Below are 26240 nucleotides of genomic sequence, written 5' to 3'. Positions count from 1 at the left end.
TTTTCATTTTACTTTGACTGTAGGTTTGGTTTTATCGTCAAAACATGGGCCCACTCTCCCACCAAAGCCCAATCAATATCTATTTCGCTTTCTTCACCAACCCACTCTTCTTTCACCAAACCCATTTCCTTTATTTCCAGTCACACCCCTGTCTTTCATATGCTTCCTATTTCCAACCCATAAGTTCTTCTTTAGTTGAATTGATTGATTTCCAGATTCGAATTAATGGCTTTGATTTCATATATGACGAAGGTCAAGAGTTCATATATGTTTCTTGGTAATGTTTATATTTCCTTTATAGAACAAAGTAGATAACATCTGCTGTTAAAGACACAATACTCAAAAAGTCAAAATATATACAAAGATTTATATCAAAGTAGTATACATTCATTACACATATCCAAAGTGGCAAAAATCTTACTTTTTGCAATATTTTTTTCCTGAAAGATAATGATTTATTTCTAATTTCGTAAATATACCCAACGGGTTTACTGAATGGATATGTTTAACCCGCATAAAATCATGTAACAATACGATATATTAATGACTTTTTCATAAATACGTGTTTTTCAGCAATAAAAATGCAGCTTACCAAACGCGACGTGAAAAATTCAGAAGTGAGAGCCCATACTACTCTCGACGTAATGACAACAGTACCCTTAAAACCTTAAAATTACAATATTACCCTTTTCACCAACCCCCAGAGTTCTCCTCCGGTGAAGTCCCTATATGATCTCCTCCGAGACAGCTCCTGTTTCCTTCAGGCCAAAGCCTAAAACACACAATCACAAAACCAAACCTTCTCCAAAGCTTTGAAAAGCAAACCCAAAGAGTTAGATCGTCTCAAAAATTGGAATGGCTCCACAAGAAGACACCATGCAGAAACAGAGCAGCAACAACAGTGACGTCATCTTCCGATCAAAGCTTCCGGATATATACATCCCGAACCACCTCCCCCTCCACGAATACATCTTCCAAAGCATCTCCGAGTTCGCCTCCAAGCCTTGCCTAATCAACGGTCCCACCGGCCGCGTGTACACTTACTCCGACGTCCACGTGGCATCCCGTCGGATCGCCGCCGGTTTTCAAAAACTCGGCGTCGAACGAAACGACGTCGTGATGATCCTCCTCTCGAACTGCCCCGAGTTCGTCCTCTCTTTCCTCGCCGCCTCCTTCCGCGGCGCCACCGCGACCGCCGCTAACCCGTTTTTCACCCCGGCGGAGATCGCGAAACAGGCCAAAGCCTCGAACTCGAAGCTCATCGTCACCGAGTCTCGCTACGTCGACAAAATCAAGGACCTCCAAAACGACGGCGTCGTGGTCGTATGCACCGACGAGGAGCCTTCCCCGATCCCGGAGGGCTGCCTCCGGTTCACCGAGTTGACCCAGTCGACGGAGGAGATCGACGCCGTGGAAATATCTTCCGACGACGTGGTGGCGCTTCCTTACTCCTCCGGCACGACGGGTCTGCCCAAAGGAGTGATGCTGACCCACAAGGGGCTGGTCACGAGCGTCGCCCAGCAGGTCGACGGAGAGAACCCGAACCTCTACTTCCACAGCGACGACGTCATACTCTGTGTCTTGCCCATGTTCCATATCTATGCTCTGAACTCGATCATGCTGTGTGGGCTCAGAGTTGGCGCGTCCATCCTGATCATGCCCAAGTTCGAGATTAATCTGCTTCTGGAGTTGATGCAGAGGTGTAAAGTGACGGTGGCTCCGATGGTTCCGCCGGTCGTGTTGGCGATTGCGAAGTCGCAGGAGACGGAGAAGTATGACTTGAGCTCGGTTAGGGTTATGAAATCTGGTGCTGCTCCGCTTGGTAAGGAGATTGAAGATGCCGTCAGTGCCAAGTTTCCTAACGCCAAACTCGGACAGGTATGTGTTTGTGTTTGTTTGTGTCTGGATTTGTTTGTTTATTCGGGAATACGCAATCATAAGTTATTACAAGGTCAGAATTAATATATGGAATGAAATGGAATATCACATTATCAATTAAGCATACAAGATTATGAAACAGTGTAGAGCAACAAAAACATATATTTATTTGCTAGTAAATCATGGTAATTTAGTATGAATATTCATCTTAATTCTACATAAGAAACAAAAAAATATTGTCTTATCTTCAATCTAAGCAAGAAAGTGTTCAAATGATTTAATTATTTAGATTACTTATTTGCTGACAAAATCAAGAAAATGTATGAAAACTTGAAGAGTGACAACTTCTAACAATTAAAAACTTGATGTAACCGAAAACTACATAAATGCAGATTTACATTTATTATATTCGTCAATCGTTTTGCAAAAATGCTAGATGTAAAATTAAATGATCAATAATCTCGATTATTTTTATGTATTTTTAAGATGTTTTTAATTTATTTATAAAAATGTTTATGTGATCAGGGATACGGAATGACGGAAGCAGGTCCGGTGCTAGCAATGTCGTTAGGGTTCGCAAAAGAGCCGTTTCCGGTGAAGTCAGGAGCTTGTGGTACGGTGGTTAGAAACGCCGAGATGAAGATCATCGATCCAGACACCGGAGACTCACTTTCCAAAAACAAACCTGGAGAGATTTGCATCCGTGGTCAACAGATCATGAAAGGTTACCTCAACAACCCGGAGGCTACAGCAGAGACCATAGACAAAGAAGGTTGGCTTCACACGGGAGATATCGGGTTGATCGATGACGATGACGAGCTTTTCATTGTCGATAGATTGAAAGAGATTATCAAGTACAAAGGTTTTCAAGTGGCTCCCGCTGAGCTAGAGGCTCTCCTCATCGGTCATCAGGATATCACCGATGTCGCCGTCGTCGGGTAAGCACAAAAAAACTTAACCCTATCTTCTTATTTGGATCTTTTTGTTGCACAAGCAGCACGTTTAGGAAGAATCATTGTTTGTTTCCTAGTGGTTGTTAAGTGACAGACTTTAACAAAAAAAACAAAACGCTAACCCAAGATTTTAAAAACGTTGAAGCTTTTGTCCTTTAGTCAAGAAACGTGTCACTCAAGCATTCTATCAATGATATGAAACGAACATGTTTTTGGTTTGTTGGCGCCTACGGTCAACGACAACGTCCTTTCTTGTCACTTGTTAGATTCTAAGACTTACTTTCTTTTGTTTTGTTCCGTTTGAATTGAAAAGTATGAAAGAAGAGGCTGCTGGTGAAGTTCCCGTTGCGTTTGTTGTGAAATCCAAGGATTCAGAGTTATCAGAAGATGAAGTGAAACAATTTGTGGCGAAACAGGTAAAAAATGAATTTACGGTTTTTTTATTTTGATCATCCCATGAATTTTAAGTTCTTGATGTTGATTTTGGTTATTGCATGAGAAAGTATTGAATCACTTTAGTTAATGCAAAATGTTTGTGTTTATCTGTTTGGATCACACAGGTTGTGTTTTACAAGAGAATCAACAAAGTGTTCTTCACTGAGTCCATACCTAAAGCTCCATCAGGGAAGATATTGAGGAAAGATTTGAGGGCAAAACTAGCAAATGGGTTGGTGAACTAATGAATTAAAAGCAAATATGTTTCATTGTGTATATACATACAAGTGTGTGTGACGAAGGAAGAAGAAGAACTCATACGGATCAACCAATGTCTGTTTGCTTTTGTTTGTTTCTTGTTGTTATCTTTGATTCATGTACTGAGCCTTTTTTAATGAAAGGTGGTTTCTCTTTTTGGGTTTCATGTAACTTGTGCTGGAGAAAACCAGCCGACCTTTTTCATAAAATAAATCACCCGGATTATGCAACTTTTCTCAACATTTCATGAAGCTCATTAGTATCTTTGCAAAAAACAATTATAAGAGCGCCTCCTTGGTATTTTTCGTAAAATTAAATATTATTATATACATACACATTATATGTATTTTAAAAACTCCAATGCTAGAACCCTTATTGGAGATGCTCTAAGCTAAGCTAAGCTAGTTAAGCTTAGAATGCAGAGTACAAAAAAGACAGAGAGATGGTAGTAGGACTAGGGATCAAATGATTGGTCAAGAGATGCACGTTTGACTGTCCTACTGATGAAGTACTTGGTGAAATAAACCATCATGAGTACAAAGTGATTCCAACAATACGCTTTTCTAAGTTACAAAAAAAAAAACAATAAGCTTTTCTTTCAGCCAAGTACAAGACAATACCATAGTTTGTCTAAACAACAAGACATAATCAATCTTTAGTGTAGAAACATTATTATTATCAGACAAAACTAAAACTTTAGTGTGGAGGAGGCATTAGTTGATGTAGATTCCCAGAAGACCTGTTCCGACTCTGACTCGCTCCACTACGCAGAAAAGGATGTTGCAAAAGCTGAACAGCAGTTTGCCTCCTCGCCGGTTCTCTCTGCAAACAACACGAAACAAAGTGTCTAAACTCGGGAGACGCGGTGGCGGGAGCTTGAGGCGGCTGCCACATACAGATAGCACACATAAGACTCGCCCAATCACCTAGCCTACTCACATTGAAAGGAAACCTCCCCAAGAAAAACTCAAGAACACTAACACCAAAGCTCCAAATATCACCAGCACAGCCATCGTACATCCCCTGATTCAAATCCGTGTTGATCCTCTCGGGACTCATGTAAGCAATGGTCCCAACGGAGGACTTACACGGAGACAGGGTCTGAGCCAAGACCCTGCTCACCCCAAAATCAGCAATCTTGACGTTACCGTCGGAGCTTTTAAGTAGATTCGAAGGCTTTATGTCTCTATGGACTATATGACGTCCGTGAAGGTAAGCCAAACCGTTTAATATCTGACGCGAGAGGTCGGATAACTCCTGCTCGTCCGAGACGCGAGCACCTTGTAAAGATCCTTGGTCCATGAACTCGAGCAAGACCTGGATCTCTCCGTTACGGTCGAACATCTCGTGGCATTTCACCACGTTGGGGTGGTTCACGTCACGGAGAATCTTGATCTCTCTGCAGATTTGGAGACGGACAGTGTCGTCGTGGTTACCGTTGATTATCTTGAGCGCGTATACGCGAGAGGTTGGACGGTGGACAACTCTGTAAACAGTTCCTCCTGCTCCGCTTCCGATACGGTTGCCACGTGCTAGGTCTGAGTAGCTTTTGGGCTCTGAGGCGGTGGAAGTTGGCGGGAGGGGGAGAGGTACGGCGAGGGAGACGTCGCGGTGAGGAAGAGGTAAGGAGAGTATTAGATGTCCCACATCGTTTAAACATGGTGTCCTTGGGCAATATATATGTATTTGGGCAATCCTCCACTCTTGAGCTAGTTTTTGGGTGTGAGTTAGGCCCATCACTAATATGGTATCGGAGCCCATGGTGAAAGTCCAGCAGATGATTTCTCATATAAATAGTTGTCTACCTATGTAGCCTATAAAAATGGTCCATCTTGCTGTGGTATGTCCGAGATGTTGGGCTTGGACTGTATCCGTTGGACCGTTTCCCACCCACATCTCGAGAGGGGCTATTAGATGTCCCACATCGTTTAAACATGGTGTCCTTGGGCAATCCTCCACTCTTGAGCTAGCTTTTGGGTGTGAGTTAGACCCATCACTAATAGAGAGGTCTAGACAGCGGCGAGGACGGTTGTTAACCGGGGGGGTTACGTCTGGCGGCGGTTTCATCGGTTTGGGATCAGAAGCTTGTTAGATTGGTTTGGCTTCTGCTGGGGTTAAATGAACTTCAAAGGTCGGTTTGGAGTTATGGTTACGTAGTTAGGAACAAGTCTTATTCATATTGGTCTCGTTGTCGTCTTGTAGGGTTTGGCAGGGTTTGAATCGTTCTTCGTAGCAGGAGAGAGCGATCAAAAAGAGAATAATGAAGGTTCGTCGAAATAAATTGATAGAGGACACTAGAAAATGAGCGTTAGAAAATTTGCAAATTTTCGAGAAATTCTTTTACGCAACCACTGAAAACCACATGTTTTGTTTACACTACAATTACAATCATGTCCTTCTCAAATGTTTTTAAGATAATATGCCAAATTTGATTATAATTTCCTGATCCTAGCATATCACGGAGTATTTTATTGTTGTAGTGAAATGATTTTTTTTTTTGTTTAGCATAAATTACTAGTCTATAGTAAACACCAATTGAGAAGTCCAAATTTGAGGAATAGAACCAAAAGCAAATTTCGAATACCTCTCAATTCTTCAAAAAATCCATCTTCGCGATAAATCCTTTTTACATCTATTATTGCGTCTTCTCATACAATGCTACCGACCCCAAGAATATCTAATTACATCAATTTTGTCCATCTGTAGTCATGTTCGTTTACTGGATCAGTCATATGTTCAGAGCCAGTCTTGAAGTTTCCAGGTCCTATCCATTTTTTTAAAAAATCTAAATTAATAATATTTTCATTTTAGAAACAAATAGTTTGAATTATATATCTATTTTATCAAAAGATTATATATTTTATTTAAAGAAAAAGTGACTAGTTTCAATAACATTATAAACATACTATATTTTCTGTAACGCCCCGACCCGTCCACGGTTAATGGGCCATCCACGCCCGCTCTCTCGGTACGTGGGTCCCATCCCATCCGACGGTCGGTCGTTAATTTTTCAAGACTCGAAATCGTTGTTTACTGACCCTGCAATCACCACCCGGCCTTTCTCCGTGCTTTTGCCTCACTTACACGGTATCGCGAATCACTTTCCGATAGGTCACCCATCCTTTCACTATTCCAGCCCAAGCACACTTAACTCTGGAGTTCTAAACGGATGTGTGACAGAAAAGGTAAATCAACTTTGGTGACATAGGTAGCCAAATCAATTCTCTTAAGTCTTTCCGTATATCACAACTCGGGATGTTACAATTCACCCCCTCTCAAAGAACGCAATGCCCTCGTTGCGGCCCACGACAGGTCTCAAGACGCCTTTCAGGTCAGAACTGAGACGGCTAACCAGCTCTGATACCACTTGTAACGCCCCGACCCGCCCACGGCTAATGGGCCACCCACGCCCGCTCTCTCGGTACGTGGGCCCCATCCCATCCGACGGTCGGTCGTTAATTTTTCAAGGCTCGAAATCGTTGTTTACTGACCCTGCAATCATCACCCGACCTTTCCCCGTGCTTTGGCCTCACTTACATGGTATCGCGAATCACTTCCCGATAGGTCACCTATCCTTTCACTACTCCAGCCCAAGCACACTTAACTCTGGAGTTCTAAACGGATGTGTGACGGAAAATATAAATCAACTTTGGTGACATAGGTAGCCAAATCAATTCTCTTAAGTCTTTCCGTATATCACAACTCGGGATGTTACATTTTCTTTATTTATTTTTAACAAAAAGCAGTTTATGTATTTTCTTTAATTTTCACATTCACATCCTCTATAGTATATTTGCGAAATGATTTTGCCACATGTCCTTTCTATAATCAATTTCACAAAACAAATATGACATGGACCATGGTTAATGAAATTGATGATATGGCTTATGAAAAAATATGACATAGATAAGTTCATTTAATATTAATTTATATTTTTGGCAAACTTATTAGAATATAGTAATAATTCATTTATTACATTTAATATTGATGTCTTTTTGGTAATTTTTTAAAAAATATAGTAATAGCTTATACGTCATCTATAAAATATGGATAATTTTATTTAATGTTGATTTATATTTTTGGTAAACTTATTAGAATATAGTAATAATTCATATATTACATTTAATATTGATATTTTTGGTAATTTTTTTTAAAATATAGTAATAGCTCATACATCATCTATAAAATAAATATATTCATATATAACATTTCAAATTTCAAAATATTATTATTTTGTATAATTATACAGTTTGTATTACTAAAGCTTTCAAAAATTTCTACAATTTTTTTTAAAAAATTAAATATCTAACCGTAAGATCATTAATTTTTTATATATTTACAAATTTTATAAATATTGTTTAGGCTAAATTTTTGATAACTATATAATTTTATATCATTTTTATTAGTTTTATACAAATTGATTTAATATATATCAAATCTATATTAAATATTAGTAAGAAAATAGTAAAATCTATATATTTAATAAAAAAAAATTTAAATATAAGTTAGATTTAAAAATTATTTACTGCATATAGTGCAAGAAAACAATTAGTTATATATATATATATATGAATAAATATGTGTCAAACAAATTATTTTTATAAATTGGGGGCCCTACAAAGTAGGAGCCCATTTATTTAAATGTATATGCAGAAGCCCGGCTCTGCATATGTTACATACAGATCGTTATTCATTTTGTTGTCGAAGGATTGATTGCGCAATCAGATCAAATCGCTGAAAATTATTGGCAACAAAAAATTATTCAACTCTCATTAGTGACTTTACCTAATTCATTTGTTGTTTTACGTAATCGAAGTATATACGCCATATAACTCAGAAGCTTGTAAAGAAAAAAATTTAACAAAAAATGTATACGTGAATATGAATGTTGGAAGTATCAACATGATTTTTCGCAGTAACTTCTCAAATGATAATTTAGGGAATGATCATGGTTCATCACTTCATCTTCATCCTTATGACAAAGATTTTGATTTATTCACTCAAATGTGCTGGGAGTTTTACACTTCTTTACTCACATCACATGGATAGAGCTGTCTGCTTATTTGCATATAAAAGAGTTTAAAGGCAAAACAAGAAAATAACACACACAAGTTTCAAGATAGGAATGAGGTCACTCTCTCTCACTCGAACTCCATTGTTAACAATCTTAAAGTCAAAAGAAGGAAAATGTTGCAGAGTACATAATATCTTGCATTCCTCACCATTATTAACCTCAAACTTGATATCGAAACGCTAAAAAAAATCTCAAACTCCAGGTGTGTCAGAACGCAGAACTGTCGAGAAAAAAAAAGCAAAACATGTTAGATACAATAATAGATAAACCTGTTAAATGGTAAAAAAAGCTGATACATCCTCAAATAGACTTGAATCTAAACACGGATAAATAAAACTCATTGTTCACTAATTATAAAAACACAGATGACACAACTCATTGTTCAAGACATTATACTCTGTTTCATATTGAACGTGATCGAAACATTCTCGTAAATTCTAAAACTGATCTACGAATCCCAGAACAAATTCGAACAAGAACATAAAAATATCAGACACTATAATCTAGTTTATGTTCTCGTGTGTTTGAAACTACTTGACTAATTAAGAAATTCAACAATTGAAAAGCACGGAACATGATCAGATCCATGACAACAACAAGAACAAATACGAAAGTCAATAACAATTTGAACATCCAGGACAACAACAACAACAACAACAACAGATCTGAACGGTACAAACATGATTTTCACAAAAAGAAAAGAAGCTTACTTGGTTTCTCAGGCTTTCCGCCAGCCCATTTGGAGAGAGAGAAATGAACCTTCTCGCGATTAAGGGCTTCAGCTTTGAAAGGCTCCTTGAGACAGTTCCTCACGAGATTCGCACAAATGTTTGAGTAGGTGATGTAAGTCATCCCAGCCGCTCTCCAGAACGGAACCGCCGCCGTCGATGCCATCTCCGATCTTCTTTTCTCTTTTTTTTTCTTCGCTCCGAAATTCACAACAAGGGAGAGATTGATAGAGAGACTGGTTGGTTCTCTTGTGCCCTAATAATAATCTTTTCACTCCTACTAAGCCCATTGGTCCTTTGTCCATTAATAAACCGGCCCATTAAATGTCAAATCTTTCTATTCATTTTCTCAATAACAATTTCAAATATCCATTAGATCTTGACCTTGACCTGCGTTTTAAAAAAGCAGATTTATATTTTATTGACATTTTTAAATAAAATTTGCATAAAGTTATAATTTTGATTAGAGAAAACATTATTTTTTTGAAACTTTTATATCATAAAATTTTCCAGTAAATAGGAGATGTAAAAGCATGGACCAAAAGAACCAAATAGAATCCGACTTGAATAAATAATACTAAATCCGAACTGAAATTATCAAATATTTGAATAAATCTAAAATTTTAATATTTCAAAAATTTAAATCAAATTTGGTGTAACACTATTTTTTTATAATATAGTTAAACTTATATTACTAATAAATAGAAATTTTATTACAATAAATATATTATTTTGTTAGGTGCTTTTCATACTTAATAGTTTTAATTTTTAATATAATATTTTATTTAAAAATACATAAAAGGTATAATATTATTAAACTAAAAATATAAATGTAAATAAATTTTATAAAAATAAAATTATAAAAAGTTAACAAGCATATGTAAGTGTTATAAAAAAATATTAATCAATTTCAAATAATAAATAATATTAAAAATGAAAACATCTAATAATATAATATATTTGGTGTTATGATTGGAGATACAAAAAATATTAACACCAAACATCAAATTTAATATAATTTTAACACTAAATTTGGTGTCATGGTTATAATGGTGTAATTTTTTCTGGATCTTTCTTTTTGATTTTAAATATCAGTTGAAGTTGAAGTTACAATAATACTTGATACTCGAAATACCGCTCTACATGATCTGTCCATTTATTTATTCTATTAAATTGAATCAGATACAAATTTAAGTTTTTTGATTGGAGTTCAGATTAGTTACAAATGTCCACGTCAACTATTTACCATTGTTTCTTAGAGATTAAGCTAAGACTGAGATAAACCACAGATTTGCTAGCTTGTTTTCTTGATTGGTTAATTGAAATCTGAAGCGAAGAAAACAACAACTCATTTACTTCCACGAAATTACTGAAATTTAATAACTGTCCAGTATAAGGAATTTCGTGTACAAGTCTGCTTTGCTATTTTGTAGTATTTTCGGCTTTAAGCACATAAATGCAACAAAGAAAAAGACAATTTCATTCTGACCCAAAAAATAAGACAATTTCATTTGACTTTTTAGGCCAAAAGTTGATCAGATGATCAAACTGTAGAAACTAAGACGAAACTGTTGAAGCAACAGATAAAGATGGTTGAGCTGACTATAACAAATAAAACAAGACTTAGATTTTGCTTTAAGTTAATGATTAAAAAATGTCAACAAGTCCATAATAAAAAGACCAAATCTTTGATGTTGTAGCTTATCGGAATAACACTTGTAATTGCTTGGTTTGGTGGGTTTGGTAAGACATTTGGTTCATCTACCAGAGGATTGTTATAAATCCATGTGAAGTTGTTGAAGCATGTTAGTGAGTTAAGTAACAAACAAACAAACAAACAACACAAACAATGGCTGAAGCAAAGAGCCTTGAGAGACTTAAAGCAATGAGAAGTTTATTGAAGAGTGAGATGGAGAAATCAGAGACATTCTCATTGGTTCTCGAAAAGACAGGAACCAAGCTTGAAGAGATCAACACCAAGTTGTTGTCTTTAGAAGCTGATGTTAAAGTAGAGAGATGGAGATGTTCTCCTTTCTCTGATCATATCCGCCACACCATTGCACCTATCTCGGCTGTTCTGAGAGTCTTTGCCACGGTTCAAGAACTTGAGAGATCTCTCACATCATGTGATGAAGTTCTTGGTTATGTTTCGGATGTTAAACGTCTTGGAGAAGCGATGAAGCTTCTCTCGAGTAGCTGTGTTCTTGCTCTTAACTGGCTTGAAGATACAATCCAGTTCCTGTCCGAAAATGGAATGCCTGAAGATCATCCTTGCGGTTTACGGTTTAAGACTTCGATAGAGCTTCTACGGGAACTGAAAATGACCGAGGCTCGTGCTTATCTTAAAGGAGGCAGTATTTGCACAGCGTTGGAGAATCTTGAAACAGAGTTTGAGAGGATACTTGAAGAAGAGGAGGTTTTGTCTGAATCAAACTTGAGAAAGTTGCAGGCAATCATCAAGAGATCAGATGCTCACTGTGTGCCTTCTTACATCAAGATCCGCACAAGGGTCATTCAGAAACGGTTTGAGGTTGCTTATCTACACAGCACAATCACAGAAGCTGACAATGTGCAGGACATTGAAGGCGATATAGATCAATGGAGACTTGACATGGAGATAGCTGTGAGAGAGATCTATGAGTTTGAGAGTAAGCTCTGCTATCAAGTGTTTGAAGATGTTGGAGATGAGCATGACGTTCCAGTGCGTTGCTTCGGAGCAATAGCTTCAAACTCAGGAATGCTTCAGCTTCTCAGGTTCGGTTCAAGAATCAGCAAATGCAAGAAAGGTCCACCAAAGCTGCTAAAACTCTTAGATTGTTTCTCCACAATGGACAGCATTCGAACCGAGTTTAACCGGCTGTTTAAAGGTGAGCTATGTTCAGATATACGCAGAGAAACAAGGGAACTGATTAGCAACCTCGTTAACGGTGTCTGCGAGATCTTCTGGGAGTTACCTTGTCAGGTTGAGCTTCAAAGACCAAACCGCCCTCCTCTTGATGGTGGTATCCCTAAGCTTGTGAGCGTTGTGACTGAGTACTGCAACAAGCTACTAGGGGACAAGAACAAGCCGGTCTTGTCCAAGATTCTTGAGATTGATTTGGGCTGGAAGAAGGAAAAGTACCAAGAAGAGATTCTCATAGGTCACATCTACAACGTACTGAGAGAGATTGCTTTGAATCTTGATGCATGGTCGAGTTCCAACAAAGAAACCGCTCTTTCTTACATCTTCATGATGAACAACCACTGCCATTTCAGTAGCTTGAGAGACACTCATCTCGGAAACATGATGGGAGAGTCTTGGTTAAAGGCACACGAACAGTACAAAGACTATTATGCAGCTCTGTATGTCAAAGAAAGCTGGGGAAAGCTCTTGTCCCTACTCACCATCAAAGATCAACCTGCGAAAAGAAAGCGAGCCCGTGAGTCCATTAAACGAACGTTACAAGCCTTTGCTGAAGGCTTTGATGAGATATACACAAGGCAATCAACTTGGATTGTTGAGGATGAAAAACTGAGATGGAAGATATGTCAAGCCCTGGTAAGAACGGTTGTGCCGAGGTACAAGAGTTATCTACAGAGTTACATAATGCTTCTTGTTGAAGAAGATCCTATAAGTCATGGTAAGGACTTGAATTATACTCCAAAGGGTTTGGAGATGAAGCTGAAGACTATGCTTCAGAGCAAAGAAGAGACAGAAAATACATTGGAGAATTCTCACTTTATGAAGAAAGTGTTGGAGAATTCTCACTTGACATTTGAAGCTATATGATACTTACCTTGAAAACATTTTAGCTTTAGCTTTACTTGAATAGGTGTGTAGTGTATTTGTATGTGATACACTTGGCTGATTTAAATGTTCATTTCAATTTTACTTTTACCTTTTATTTAAAACTTTAAAAGGTCATAATTAACCTAACCATTAATGAGAATTAAGGAAAATATAGAAAAATACCTATATTGTTTTTGTTATCAACACCATCACTTGGTAAGTAAGCGTTAGACATAAAGAAGAGGCGCTTTGTTTACAATTTTTAGAAGGCCTCTCAGTGTTTTGATTCGAACTTGATTTGGTTTAACCGAATTTGGATTCTCTAACGGCATAAACTTTAGTCTTATTTAAATATTTAAAATTTTTGATTTGGTTCACATTTTTGTTTGATTCAGTTCAAATATCATAATACATTGATATTTATTTAAGTTTGGATTAGGTTCTTCAGATTTCGTTGTCCAAATATTTATATAAAAGATGCACATTAGCTTACAAATTTTGATGAGTTTAAACAATTTTCCATTAAATAAATAATTGGTTGCATGATTCAAAAATGGTAACTAAGAAGAGTGAAACGGCTAAAACTAACAATTAAAAATTCTTTTAAAACATAGTAAATAAATATTTAAATTTTAAAAATAAAATAAAATTGTTTAAACTTGAAAATCAAACATGTTCTCATTAATAACTTCGGAAACAACTATCAAAACATAAAAAAAAAAATTGAGGAAATACAAAATACACATTAAGTTGAAGTATTTGAATTGATCATTTATGCAATAGATAATTATTTTGTATTAATTCGTCTTTAAGTATTTTAAGTATTTATCCAGAATTAAGTTTGGTTTTGATATAAGTTTTTTTTTGGATATTTTTGTGTATTTTCGAATATGTGTTTGGGTTCTGATAAAACTGAAAAGTCAGACAACCCATTCTGTTATTTATATCAAATTTGGTTCGAGTTTTTCTTTTCTTGGGTCGCTTCGGTTTATTTGTCACCCTTAAGAATATAGCACATATCCGGTTTAACTAAAACAAAGTAAACGGTTTAATCCGGTTTAGTTAAAATCAACTAGTTGAGTTAAACACCATAATTCACGGCGAGAGTGTCGGTGGCTGTGTGCTAGAGCGTCAGTCACACTGACAAAAACACCCAAAAGAATTATAAAAAAAAGAAACAAAGTATCTTTCTGACAAAATCATCAAAAGAAGCTCGCAGTTTCGTGAAATCTTGTCTCTTTTCTAACCATTCCACTAATTCTCCTCAATTTCCGTGAAACCCTTCAAAACCCATTTGGAGAGAGAGAGAGAGAGAGAGAGAGAGAGAGAGTGTGTAAGAAGAAGAGAATGGGTGTGGATTTGAGACAAGTGGTGGCTGGAATTCTCACCATTACCATGTTTGTAATGCTCGGACAAATGCTTCATAGAGACTACTTTGATGCTGTTCAGGTACACTTATTAACTAGACATGTCTCTGCTAGTGACTGAGCTCAATTCAAGTGTGTTTCTGATCCATTTTTTTGTCTGTAATTTGTGGATCAAAGATCTTAGTTTAGGGTTTCTTAAAAACCCAATTCCATTCATTGTTTTTTTTCTTCAATAATAAAGACTCAAACTTTGGAGATAATGATTGTGAAAGCTTCAAGGTTTTTTTTTTTTTTTGTTTTTCTATAGCTCTTGTGGTTTTTTGCAGGAGAAAGTAGAAGGAGATGCACATGATATTGAGTTCCACGGATCAAAAGTAGCTCTTGAAGATGGACTTGTTAGATCCCGTGAAGGGATTAAAGGACCTTGGATGGAAGATATCCATGAACTTAACCTTGTTGGTCAATATCTTCATCTGGTATTTTCTCTCTCTCTCTCTGCAGTTTTTTAGTTATGTTTGCTTAAAATGTTATTCTGGGTGTTGTAGATGAAGAAGCGGTATCATCATCAAAGGGTTATGTTACATTCTCCTTAACTAATGGTCCTGAACACCATATCTCTCAGGTATTTATTTATTCTTCATAATTCCACTCTAAAACAGATGTTCTCTTTCTTTCTTCTCATGTCTTTTTGTTTTGTTTAGATTACTGATGCTGTGATGGTGGCGAAGCATCTTGGAGCAACTCTCGTGCTTCCTGACATAAGAGGAAGCAAACCTGGTGATGAAATGTTAGTGGTTTTCCCCTTTCTTCTTCATCATAAAACGTTTCTCTTGAGGTTTATGAACAAGTTTTAACGCTTGACCAGGAACTTTGAAGACATCTATGATGTTGACAAACTCGTTAAAACCCTAGAAAGCGTAGTCAAAGTAGTGAAGAAACTGCCGAGCCACGTATCTCTAAGAGATATCGCCATCGTTAAGGTCCCCACTCGAGTTGCGGAAGACTACATCAAGGAGCATGTTGATCCCATCTTCAAATCAAAAGGGAACATTAGAGTCACAACTTACTTCCCTTCTGTGAATTTGAGGAAAACTAATCTGGACGGTGAAGCCGATCCTGTTTCTTGTTTGGCAATGTTTGGTTCCTTGGAGTTGCAAGGAGGAGTGAGTGACGTGGTGGAGTCGATGGTTCAGCGGCTGAAGAAATCCGGCGGTGGTGGACGTTTCATAGCCATAGACTTGAGGGTTGAGATACTTGAGAAGAAGAATTGCCATGAAACAGGAGGTGCAGTGGGGTCCAAGACTTGTTACAACGCACAAGAGATCGCCTTGTTCTTGAGGAAGCTTGGGTTTGGGAGTGATACAACTATATATCTGACTCAGTCTAGATGGGAGAGCAGTCTTAATATTCTTAAGGACATTTTCCCCAAAACGTTTACTAAGGTGTGTGTGTGAGATGAGATTCATTCATTCTTGATTACCCTTTTTTTGATGATCTTGATTGTGTATGGCAGGAGGCGATAATGCCAGCGAGCAAGAAATCGAAGTATCTTGAGTTAGAAAACTCAGAGTATGAAAATGTGATTGACTTCTACATAAGTTCGAGGAGTGATGTGTTTGTGCCAGCTATCCCTGGTCTGTTTTACGCTAATACAGTTGGGAAAAGGATAGCTTTGGGGAAGCCTCAAGTCCTTGTCCCTGCTGAGATCTCAGGAACGTCTGGTCTCTCTACTGATTACATCTCTCCTTATATCTCAAAGAAGAACCACTTGGCGTATTCATGCTTTTGCTGAAAGGAAAAACGAGTGATCTTGAAGATGAGAAAGTCCATGAAAGGGTTTAGCTCTATACCGACTTGTATTTTAGTTCAAGTATTGTTATCATTGGGGTTGTCTTTGTTTAGGAAAGAAAAACTTTTGTAAGATAACAGTTTGAATCTATTTGGCTCATAGCTTTTATCTTCTACTCATTTGACCAATGTATGATCCGTCTGAGATAAAAAGCAGCAAAGACACAATATGAAGATGAGATTTTGCAAGAACATAAATGAAGATGAGCCAGGAGAGATGAAATTGGTGAGATTACTGAATCTCTCTAATGGTCATGTCGATCACTGAGTATCTCTCCCCAGTTCATCAACGAGCATGAGCCATCTCTAAAGCCAGAGACTCGTTGAGTTCCACAACAATCTGGCTCATGTTTGTTACTCTTCTAGGCTGAGCAAGCGCGTGCTATCTCCATAGCTTTCCTGACTGAGTTAGGCTCAAAGTCACTGTTGAGCCTGGGATCAACAATCTCTACGGCATCGCTTTCCTCAACCTTTAGGTCGATCCACCTGGAGATGTGAGGAGTTTCACGGTTAGTGTCAATGCCAAAGCTATAAATGTCGCTAGCATCTGTTAACCTATTCGATTGGAAGTACCTGCATTAGCAGCCAATACGCGCAGGGACTCAGTGAGTAAAATCTTTAAGAGTCAACTAAGATAAACTTTTATTACAAGTCATGCAGGTATGGATTTCTTCCAGGTTTAACATATACTTTTTTGATGCTTCTATGTCAGGGTTGGTTGGGGAGGGAGTGGATACTACTGTTGGAGATGGGCTTCACCTCACTCCAAACCCGATTCAAAAAATCCGGCTAGTACTCTAAAAAGACAATAAACCTAAGTCATGCATCAATTGCTTCACTATAACACACAAAAAAAAATGCAATAGCAAAAGTGATGGTCCATTGGCTTTAACCGCCTTCTAGTTGGTGGCTCAGAAGTCACTGGTCCAATATTCTTTCCGCTCTCGAGTGCCGAACTCCACTTGTACCAGTAAGATCGATCTCTCCCAACCAGTCTAAGGAAATCGAAGACAACGTCCCATCACTTTGTTGTCTCCACTCGGATGACAAGCTTCCGTTACAAAGCTCGACACTAAGTACTTGTGCACTAAATTTATATATACATGACGTAAAAACTTGTTTTGTCCGATGTGAGACTTTGATCTTTGTAATAAATAAGACCGAAATTAAAACTGTACTAGATTAAACCAAAAACCAAACCAGTTGTATATTGGTTTTTCTTTTACAACCGTTATCTCTAATATGACTACTATACTGTATATTGTGTCACCACCGTTGGTACCGTAAGGTGTGATGAGAGTGGGGTTTATGAAATATCAGTTTTATTGTCTTTGTAGTAACAGAGTGGTTTCTATGTAATTACTTATTTTCCAGGTACACTAGTACCAAGCAGCTCGATTTTCTCTAGTTTGTGCATAGAGTTTACTTGCTGATCAAGAAAATCGACCAACTTAACCTATTTGACGAATCACTTTGCATCGCTAGTGATAGTTTTTCGTTAAGTGGCTGGATCCACTCAGGTGTCACAAAGTCACTCATGAGACTTTGGTAGTCTACTACTTATATCAGAAACGAAGAGAGAGAAGAACCCATGAAAAATTTTAGCCAAATCCATCAACTCTTTTATATTTCTCCTAAGAGTGCCAAGCTTCTTACTACAACCATACCTGTGGTTTCCATTATTTAAGAGAATTATCCATAACTCAGAACAGCAACTTTTAATTTTTTTTTCAAGATCTTAGAGATTGGTCCATGGGATTATGTGCTTCGATGTCAACGTGTTGAATTCCAGGGACAAGCTCTCGGATCTGTTTCTCTAACCGGATTACTTCACTTCCTAAAGCCGTTACAACTTCCTCACCTGTAACATGCCTTACTTACTCAGGTTTTGTTTCAAGCTGCTTGGAACATATATAAAATTATATCAACAACAAGTAAGAAGAAACTTGGTGCACTGCATACCGTAGTTTGACATAATATTGAGCATTTCAGAATCATCTCCTTTTGCAGCCTCGCGAAACTGAGCAAGACACCATCACTTTTTTCAGATAGTTTTTTTTTTTGAAGTAACAAATGGTATTGAGATAAAACTCTGCAAATTTAGTTACCAGTTTTGCCCACTCTTCACGCCTAGTTCTCTTCAGATAGTTTTGGACAACAACCTGCCCATTGAAATCTGTTTGCATATATAGCAGTCAACACAATGGAATCACACCATAAAACCATAGTTATTATACAACTTTGATTCAGTTGAAGAAACTCACCTATCTCAGCTTTAAATCTGAAGGATCCAGGACCAATCACTTCACTTTTGCAATCATATAGAGCATCTACCACCTACACACACACACCAAAAGTTTCTTATTTAAATTGCTTTAAATTTAAGATTTTTCTGAGTTATGCAAAAGAATGAAATCTGTACCGAGTCGTTCTTTAAGAAATGAAGAATTTTACGCATGTCTTGATCATCCATTGCCCTTCCAATCAAGGCATGTCGGTTCCGTTGAATGAGAAATATAGCCACCTAATAGAATCCACACTCTTTTGTGGTTTAGAAAATGTAAGATTTACAAAAATAAACAGAGCTGGGAAAAAAGTACCATTCCAAGTAAGTTTCCAACTACAATAGATCCTATAGGATCATAAATAGCATTTCCTGTCATCTTAACAGCAACCAGAGAAGCCGCAGCTATTCCCAAACCTGCCACTGCAGCACCATCCTGTGCATTTAAGATCATAAAACAATTTAGCAGTGTGTTCAAAAACTGATACAAGAATAAACTAATACCTCAGTCATAACAGCAACAGAAGTAGGATCATGACCACGCCATATATAATCTCTTATGGTCATGCCTTCTTGTGCAGCTCCTTTTTTGACAGATTGAATTGCAACTAGAAGTGAAGCACCTTTTAAGACATAAAAAAACATGATCATTAGTGTAGGCTTGAAGCATAGCTAGATGCAGCAAGAATAATGTATTACCTTCGATTAGAAAAGAGCCACCAATTACCACAGCAGCATATTCCATATTTGGAGGTGGCTGAGAAAGATTTTATCAAAACTGATGAACATCCAGCAAAGAAAAAAAAACCCAAAGATCTAATAGCAGATAATGTGCAAGCCAAATTACCTGAGAAGTCCACAAGTTCTGTACTCCATTAACTATGGTAGCTCCAGACCCAAGGCAAAAGATGCCAACAGCAGATATCAAAGACCATACAAATCTTTCCTTTGAGTAGCCATAGCTGAGCAAAGAAAACAAAATTTGGTCTAAGAAACTGTTCTGTTCCACTACCATACAATATATAAAAGACTAGTGATGACTCACGGATGAAGTTTATCTGGTGCACGCCTTGAGCTACTGAGTCCATAAGCAAGAAGTGCCTACATCATCAAAATGTGTCAGCTACGCGATACACTAAACTGGACTCAAAAGCTAAAAACAAAACCTGGTTAGCAAAATCAGCGACGGAGTGAACAACTTCAGCCATTATGACATGGCTAGAACTTGTCCACCAAACCCCAAATTTGAGAGAAAACACAAGGAAGTTGCACCAAAGTGCAGTAGTGACAGCTCTTTGACTGCAAGATGTTCACGAAATTAAAACATAACTCAGGAATATAACCATATATATAGGTAGAGAGCTTCCCTCACGATTCTCTATGAACCAAGTACATGTAAGAATATTTCTCTCCTCATGATATGTCACCAACACCACAAGACCACAACAGAAGCTATGAAGCTAAACCTAGAAATTAAGAAGCTAGGTAACCACCTATTCTAACCAAAATAAAAGAAAAAGAAAGATACAAGACTGACCACACGTAATACTACTCACATTACAAAGCATTACCTACGTACGTTGATCCAAACAAGAATATTTAATCCAAACTTACATATATAGGCATGGTGATACTAACTCACATTACAAGAAAAGAGTAAAAAAAAGAAGCATAACCTATGTTGATCGTTGATCTCAATTCTCTTGACTTGCTTAGCCCGAGTGAACAAATCTGTTATGCCAACATCAAGTATCATCAGTCGTCACTCAGTAAACCAATAAAAATGGAAACTTCGAAGCCACAAAGAAGAAAACATTACTCCGGTGAGAAAAGAAGGGATCAAAAAGAGGAGTATCTCTATCGAGAGAAACAGAGCATCGTACACCTACACGTATAAGAGAGCTAAAACTTCGATGGGTTTCTACAGCTCCATTATCGTCGACTTGCAACAACAAGTGAAGTAAGGCGCCGACTCTGCTGTGACCCTTCACCGGAGAATGAAGAATCCTAGAGAACAGACGACGATGTGATGTTTTCATTTCAGAGTCTTAACACCATGCAAACTGTGTCCTTTTTTTCTTTCGGAAAGAACAAGAGGAAAAAACTTTGCTTTTTTTTTTTGTAAAAAAAAAAAAAAAAAAAAAAAAAAAAAAAAAAAAAAACTTTGCTTTATTCCCAGAGAAGTGGAAATAAAATCAAAAGTGAAACAAAAGAAGTATAAGAATATTCTTTCTCTATTTTCTTTGACCTATTCTCAAAGATAAAGCTCAGAAATGAATTAAGTAAAAAGAGGGAATGTAGTTAGAAAATTGAAATGTTATATATACATCTAAAGATTCTAACTGCTATTATTATTTGAACAAGTCAAATATTATTTTAGAAAATTAAACCATGAGTCGATTTTCTTGATAAAATGAGATAATTTCTGAAATTTCGCAGTGCATTTTCCTTGCTATAAGGAGAATCACACTCTTTTGGTGGCATCTTAAATAAAATTAAGTTAGTTGTCTTATAAGAGAGACTGCAACATTACAACAATGTATATGTACTAGTACAACAACGTCTAGGAAGAAGTATTCTGAATTTTATAACTAAAACATGTTTTCATTCTACCCTCAAATTTTGCTTATCCATAAAGCTATTAACGAGGTTAGATTTTAACAGTTATTTGATATAAGAATTTTTTTTAGCTTCGATGGTTTGTTATGTTAATTTAGGATCCTGCTTCGGTATTTTCTTAGCATCACGTTGCATTGTACAGTGGGTTTTTAGATTTTTTGGAAATGTGAATGTCGAGGCCTATTTGGTATTAGATGGACTCTGACTATGCTTAAGAACACCTATTGAATCTTCAGACGTTTAGCTAACTAACTATATTTTATGCTAGTTAGAAGCTCATCGGCTTAAGGGTTAGTAGTTGATTAAGGGTTAGTAGACAGCTTGATATTATATAATACAAAAAAAAGAAGTTTTGAGGCACATTGTTGTATTAGTTTGGATAACAGATAGAGAAGAACAGATTAACAACTTTTTTGCCACAGCAAACTGCTGTTTTAGTAAGATTTTAAACGCTTTGCAGAAAAAAAGAGCAATAAACTTTTACCACAGACAATTAATGAAAGCATGAAAAAGGCTTTGAGCATTTTGTCACTAGCCCTGCTTTAGGATCATGCACAACCACGTTTTACCTGGTTTGTTTCGGTTTAGAAAGTGCATTCAAACGGAGCTCTCTGGTCTCAAACAAAGCAAACTGTCACCAAACCTTATCCTCTGTATATATACACTTCCACACCACCACAAGTCTTTTTGGCGCTTCACATGTAACTTTTTCATAAACAAATTTTCAAATTAAAAAGAAAAAAGGAACGGTTGGGATATAAAATCATAAGCTAACTGGAACGTGATTTGCCAATCTAAAGATTGTTCATATCCAAATAGAGGCTGACCAAATATGTTGACGAAATACCCTTAAGAGAACACAACACAGAAAGCTTCTCCTTGCCGACCAAAGGGTCTGTCTCTCCATCGCCACAGTTTGTAATCATTCATCTCCATATGTTTGCTGACTATGTTAGCTTAGATAATCATGTTATAGCCTCTCAAATGCACTAATGCACATGTAGTACATGGCTTGACTCTTACTTTAACTGTGTCTACTGTTTTTCATCTTATGCTAGTGTTCTCCGGAGACAAAACAAAAGTCTAGGCTTTTCAAGAGATCGTGTTCTCTCAACCATGGAAGCTACTGTCTTCACTTCACTACAAGTTTCGAATTTACCAAAAACAAAGGCTATCTTTAACCTGAATCCAACTGCTCTGTCTTCGTCTTCTTGTTGGCTCTCCAATTCGCAATCCAAGCTAATCATTAAACTGAGACTTAATGGATCAAAAGATGGAGTTCTTCGTCTTAATGCTCTATTTCACAGCGAGGAGGCTCCAAGTGAAAAAAGCGATGATAACTTAGCAGAAAACAATGGGTTTGGTCTTTTACCAGCGGATATGTTCTCTTTGTCTCAGGTACGTTTACTCCTCTCCTCTAGTTTTGTCACGTTATGAAGGAATATTTTGTGAAGTATTTGATTCTTTTGGCATATGCTTGTTTTGTTTCATGTGTGTGATTATGAAGGAAAAAGTTGAAAGTAGTAGTCAAAGTGGTGAAAAGGATAGTCATAAGATAATAGATGTGGAGACATCTCTTGCACTTCCTCCTCAAGGTGGAGGAACTAGCGCAGGGCTCTTTAGAACCCCTATATCCGGTGGTGTTCAGAACGCAACCTCTGCTCATGGTTTACCTCCACCTGCTCTAGCTGTTAGGAACTTGATGGAGCAGGTAATAGGTTTTAATGACATCATTTTATATTTTTACGGTTAGCGAGGAAAGATGTTAAAGTTTCTTGACTCATCTATATATTCTGGTGTTTATGGTTTGAAGGCCAGGTTTGCTCATCTATGCACAGTGATGTCTAAAATGCACCATCGCAGAGAAGGCTACCCCTTTGGATCCTTGGTAGATTTTGCACCTGATCCTATGGGACGTAAGTCTTTTTCTCCTTGACTCTCTCTCTGTTTCTATTTGTATGTTTTGTGTTTTGACTGCATCTTCTACTTTTGTTTTGTAGACCCAATCTTTTCATTTTCACCCTTGGCTATTCACACTCGGAATATCTTAGCTGAACCGAGATGCACCCTCGTTGTTCAGGTAAACATTATCCATCATCATGCTTGTACTATACAAACAGATTGGTACTCATCTTTTAAGGTGAATTTGGGTTTTTTTTCAGATACCCGGATGGAGTTGCTTATCCAATGCAAGAGTTACATTATTCGGCGATGTCTACCCACTGCCAAAAGATGAACAAGTGAGTGTCTCTATTTTACCACACTGGTCAAGTAATGCATGGAACGGTACTACTCGTGTCGTAAGTTTCTCTTGTTCTCTATTTCCAGGAATGGGCTCACAAACAGTATATGTCTAAGCATCACCAAGGACCATCCCAACGGTGGGGAAACTTTCACTATTTTAGAATGCACAACATAAGGTTTCTATCTTCTCTTCTTACTCATATTTAGCCACATCATAGTGTTAATATCAAAACATAATAACAATCTTGAGTTTTGTGTTCTCAGTGATATATATTTCATTGGAGGTTTTGGCACTGTCGCATGGATAAACGTCAATGAGTACGAGGGAATTCAACCAGATAAGATAGCTGTGGATGGAGGCGAGCAAAATCTAAAGGTTAGTTTTAGCTTTATAATGATTTGATCTTTACTTAGTGACTCAAAGTGGAGTTTTGGTACATGGTGTTAGGAACTAAATGCCATCTTCTCAAAGCCACTTAGAGAGTTATTATCTACTGAATCTGAGGTAGACGATGCTGCTATCATTTCTGTAGACAGCAAAGGGATCGACATAAGAGTTCGTCAAGGTGCTAAGGTAATCTCATTTTTCTGTAACCTTTCTGTAATGATTCTGCAACAGAGGGGGTTCCTCAGTTTTTTGCATGTGGTGTGTTGAATTTGTTACACTTGTGCAGTTCAACATACAAAGGGTAGCCTTTGAGGGAAGCCTCGGTGTGCAGACGTTAGAAGAAGCCAAATCTGCAATGTGGAAAGTGATAGAGAAGGGAAAGGTGCACAATTTGTAGATATAACCTCAGATTTTGATGAGGTTGCAATAGTCAATGAGGACAAGAAAACATGGATTAGTGATGTTCTGGATCTGTAGTTAATCGAATATTTCTATATAGTCTATTCTTTTAGTCAGAAAATGCTATAACATATTATCATAAATTGGTTATGTCATTGTCAAAATATTTTTCATATGTTGTCATCTATGTTCGGAAATATACAGATAGATATGACTTCAATTAGTTGGAGATTATGTGGAGATTAGTCCTGAAACTTTTTAGAATTCTATAAAAACTTGGGGGTTATAAATGAAGCTACCTTGTCGTTGAGTCTTGCTATCGGCTTAGGCATAGTAAATGATATAGAAAATGACCAAATTGTATTTGTCTTCAAGGAAAGGCATACAGATTTTACAGCAACCATTCCATTTCTTTTTACGATTTCAGTGTTTATTCATTTTTTTGGGTTTTAATAAATAAGGAAGACCTACAGCATAACATGTGATTTTCAAATTTAAAGTCGACAAAATAATATTCTCTCTGTTCCTAAAAATAGTCTTTCTAGTGTTTTCACATATATTAAAAAATGCATTAAATCACTATAATAAATTTATTGTTTTCTGTGATTTTCAATTTTCAACAACTTTTGGTCAATAGTAATCCAATAAAACCAATTATTTTTAAAAAAATTTATAATTTTTTCATAGAAAACATAAAACAACCATCTTTTAGAAACAATTTTTTTTTCCAGACCAACTATTTTTTAAGAAACGGAGGGAGTAAATGTTTTAACCTTTTGTTACACTTGTGCAGTTCAACATACAAAGGCTAGCCTTTGAGGGAAGCCTTGGTGTAGAGACGTTAGAAGAAGCCAAATCTGCAATGTGGAAAGTGATAGAGAAGGGAAAGGTGCACAATTTGTAGATATAACCTCAGATTTTGATGATGTTGCAATAGTCAATGAGGACAAGAAAACATGGATTAGTGATGTTCTGGATCTGTAGTTAATCGAATATTTCTATATAGTCTATTCTTTTAGTCAGAAAATGCTATAACATATTATCATAAATTGGTTATGTCATTGTCAAAATATTTTTCATATGTTGTCATCTATGTTCGGAAATATACAGATAGATATGACTTCAATTAGTTGGAGATTATGTGGAGATTAGTCCTGAAACTTTTTAGAATTCTATAAAAACTTGGGGGTTATAAATGAAGCTACCTTGTCGTTGAGTCTTGCTATCGGCTTAGGCATAGCAAATGATATAGAAAATGACCAAATTGTATTTGTCTTCAAGGAAAGGCTAGGGCTGGGCAAATAAACCGAACCCGAAAATCTGAGCCGAATCTGATCCGATAAAAATGAATCCGAACCGATCCGAACCCAACATAAAAACCGAATGGATCTTGTTTTATGGTATTACGGGTTATTGGTATTATCCGAACCGAACCCGAATCTAAATGGATACCCGATAGAACCCGAAACATTCAAAACCCCAAAAAGATCTTGTACCAAATATGATCTCAATTCATAATATGTATTCAAAATACATTAATATATATTGAATATTTAAAATACTTATCTATTACATGAAGATTGGTGGTACTATTACATGAAGATTGATGGTTAAATGTGGCTATTGAATCTTGAAATATTTAGATTTAGATTTTGTTTTTACCAAACAATATTTCTCATTTCATGAGAACGTGATTTTCGTTTTATACTTTCGTTTATTTGGTTTTCTTTTTATCAATAAATATGTTTCTTTTTTTATATTTTGAATGATCACGGTTGATGTTCATTTCTTATTTTTAAATCGATTTTACTTATGTTTTGGTTAACAAAAGTTACAAATTAGGTATTTCAAACCCGAAGAACCGAATTTTCTTATGTTTTGGTTATAAAGTAGGTAAAAATTAGATATTTTTAAACCGAAGACCCGATTGGGACCCAAACCCGAAAGTACATTGGGTTGTACCGGTTCTTGGAAGATTTACTAACCCCGATCCGAA

General features: G+C 36.8%; 6 protein-coding genes and 1 non-coding gene across 10 annotated transcripts; 4 read left to right on the top strand and 3 right to left on the bottom strand.

The window, feature by feature from the left end:
• The first annotated feature begins 661 nt into the window (after positions 1-661).
• Positions 662-3756, top strand: LOC108862381 (4-coumarate--CoA ligase 1). The gene is made up of 4 exons (XM_018636487.2): positions 662-1878; positions 2404-2816; positions 3145-3247; positions 3392-3756. Exons 1-4 carry the CDS (start codon positions 856-858, stop codon positions 3509-3511), a joined length of 1659 nt encoding a protein of 552 aa, XP_018491989.2. The 5' UTR covers positions 662-855; the 3' UTR covers positions 3512-3756.
• Positions 3757-4057: 301 nt separating this feature from the next.
• On the bottom strand, positions 4058-5591 carry LOC108862382 (mitogen-activated protein kinase kinase 4). Its single transcript, XM_018636488.2, has 2 exons — positions 5532-5591; positions 4058-5156 (listed from the first exon to the last, which is right to left on the bottom strand). The coding sequence occupies exons 1-2, from the start codon at positions 5589-5591 to the stop codon at positions 4221-4223; spliced, it is 996 nt and encodes a 331-aa protein (XP_018491990.1). The 3' UTR covers positions 4058-4220.
• Positions 5592-8473: 2882 nt separating this feature from the next.
• On the bottom strand, positions 8474-9562 carry LOC108857675 (ATP synthase subunit epsilon, mitochondrial). The gene is made up of 2 exons (XM_018631687.2): positions 9309-9562; positions 8474-8818 (listed from the first exon to the last, which is right to left on the bottom strand). Exons 1-2 carry the CDS (start codon positions 9490-9492, stop codon positions 8790-8792), a joined length of 213 nt encoding a protein of 70 aa, XP_018487189.1. The 5' UTR covers positions 9493-9562; the 3' UTR covers positions 8474-8789.
• A 1588-nt stretch (positions 9563-11150) lies between these two features.
• Positions 11151-13255, top strand: LOC108859699 (exocyst complex component EXO70I). The gene has a single exon (XM_018633607.2). It carries the CDS (start codon positions 11176-11178, stop codon positions 13093-13095), a length of 1920 nt encoding a protein of 639 aa, XP_018489109.1. The 5' UTR covers positions 11151-11175; the 3' UTR covers positions 13096-13255.
• A 972-nt stretch (positions 13256-14227) lies between these two features.
• On the top strand, positions 14228-16430 carry LOC108856867 (protein MANNAN SYNTHESIS-RELATED 2). Its single transcript, XR_008945849.1, has 6 exons — positions 14228-14544; positions 14789-14938; positions 15008-15084; positions 15164-15249; positions 15328-15904; positions 15976-16430. It is a non-coding gene; the product is annotated as a protein MANNAN SYNTHESIS-RELATED 2 (transcript).
• A 1489-nt stretch (positions 16431-17919) lies between these two features.
• Positions 17920-20709, bottom strand: LOC108860611 (metal tolerance protein C4-like). Its single transcript, XM_018634476.2, has 13 exons — positions 20414-20709; positions 20271-20325; positions 19761-19893; positions 19640-19695; positions 19442-19556; positions 19294-19351; positions 19099-19217; positions 18911-19030; positions 18733-18834; positions 18575-18647; positions 18419-18486; positions 18273-18330; positions 17920-18171 (listed from the first exon to the last, which is right to left on the bottom strand). Exons 1-13 carry the CDS (start codon positions 20631-20633, stop codon positions 18041-18043), a joined length of 1308 nt encoding a protein of 435 aa, XP_018489978.2. The 5' UTR covers positions 20634-20709; the 3' UTR covers positions 17920-18040.
• A 1248-nt stretch (positions 20710-21957) lies between these two features.
• On the top strand, positions 21958-25276 carry LOC108862998 (uncharacterized). Of its 4 annotated transcripts, none has more exons than XM_018637284.2 (10): positions 21958-22106; positions 22272-22611; positions 22721-22924; positions 23027-23129; positions 23214-23293; positions 23376-23453; positions 23542-23633; positions 23722-23833; positions 23906-24031; positions 25038-25276. In XM_018637284.2, exons 2-10 carry the CDS (start codon positions 22330-22332, stop codon positions 25146-25148), a joined length of 1188 nt encoding a protein of 395 aa, XP_018492786.2. In that variant the 5' UTR covers positions 21958-22106; positions 22272-22329; the 3' UTR covers positions 25149-25276. The 4 variants fall into 4 exon arrangements, with proteins under 4 accessions (XP_018492786.2, XP_018492785.2, XP_056867004.1 ...); XM_018637283.2 differs by lacking the exon at positions 25038-25276 and adding an exon at positions 24132-24341; XM_057011024.1 differs by lacking the exon at positions 25038-25276 and adding an exon at positions 24132-24341 and having other exon boundaries at positions 22018-22131.
• Positions 25277-26240: the final 964 nt, after the last annotated feature.

The sequence above is a fragment of the Raphanus sativus genome, chromosome 5 (genome assembly GCF_000801105.2).
Source record: "Raphanus sativus cultivar WK10039 chromosome 5, ASM80110v3, whole genome shotgun sequence".
NCBI classification, from domain to species: domain Eukaryota; kingdom Viridiplantae; phylum Streptophyta; class Magnoliopsida; order Brassicales; family Brassicaceae; genus Raphanus; species Raphanus sativus.
Note: the sequence above shows the minus strand (reverse complement) of the source record. Positions and strands in the feature narration are given on the sequence as shown.

Coding starts and splice junctions, on each gene's coding strand:
- LOC108862381 (XM_018636487.2), top strand. CDS start 856: ATGGCTCCACAAGAAGACACCATGCAGAAACAGAGCAGCAACAACAGT. Junction 2,817..3,144: donor ACCGATGTCGCCGTCGTCGG/GTAAGCACAAAA, acceptor TGAATTGAAAAG/TATGAAAGAAGAGGCTGCTG. Junction 3,248..3,391: donor AACAATTTGTGGCGAAACAG/GTAAAAAATGAA, acceptor TGGATCACACAG/GTTGTGTTTTACAAGAGAAT.
- LOC108862382 (XM_018636488.2), bottom strand. CDS start 5,591: ATGAAACCGCCGCCAGACGTAACCCCCCCGGTTAACAACCGTCCTCGC. Junction 5,157..5,531: donor GTCCTCGCCGCTGTCTAGAC/CTCTCTATTAGT, acceptor GGACATCTAATA/CTCTCCTTACCTCTTCCTCA.
- LOC108857675 (XM_018631687.2), bottom strand. CDS start 9,492: ATGGCATCGACGGCGGCGGTTCCGTTCTGGAGAGCGGCTGGGATGACT. Junction 8,819..9,308: donor CGGAAAGCCTGAGAAACCAA/GTAAGCTTCTTT, acceptor TTTTCTCGACAG/TTCTGCGTTCTGACACACCT.
- LOC108859699 (XM_018633607.2), top strand. CDS start 11,176: ATGGCTGAAGCAAAGAGCCTTGAGAGACTTAAAGCAATGAGAAGTTTA.
- LOC108860611 (XM_018634476.2), bottom strand. CDS start 20,633: ATGAAAACATCACATCGTCGTCTGTTCTCTAGGATTCTTCATTCTCCG. Junction 19,218..19,293: donor TGGCTCTTTTCTAATCGAAG/GTAATACATTAT, acceptor ATGTCTTAAAAG/GTGCTTCACTTCTAGTTGCA. Junction 18,331..18,418: donor GTGAAGAGTGGGCAAAACTG/GTAACTAAATTT, acceptor TGTCTTGCTCAG/TTTCGCGAGGCTGCAAAAGG.
- LOC108862998 (XM_018637284.2), top strand. CDS start 22,330: ATGGAAGCTACTGTCTTCACTTCACTACAAGTTTCGAATTTACCAAAA. Junction 22,612..22,720: donor ATATGTTCTCTTTGTCTCAG/GTACGTTTACTC, acceptor GTGATTATGAAG/GAAAAAGTTGAAAGTAGTAG. Junction 24,032..25,037: donor GAGTTCGTCAAGGTGCTAAG/GTAATCTCATTT, acceptor ACACTTGTGCAG/TTCAACATACAAAGGCTAGC.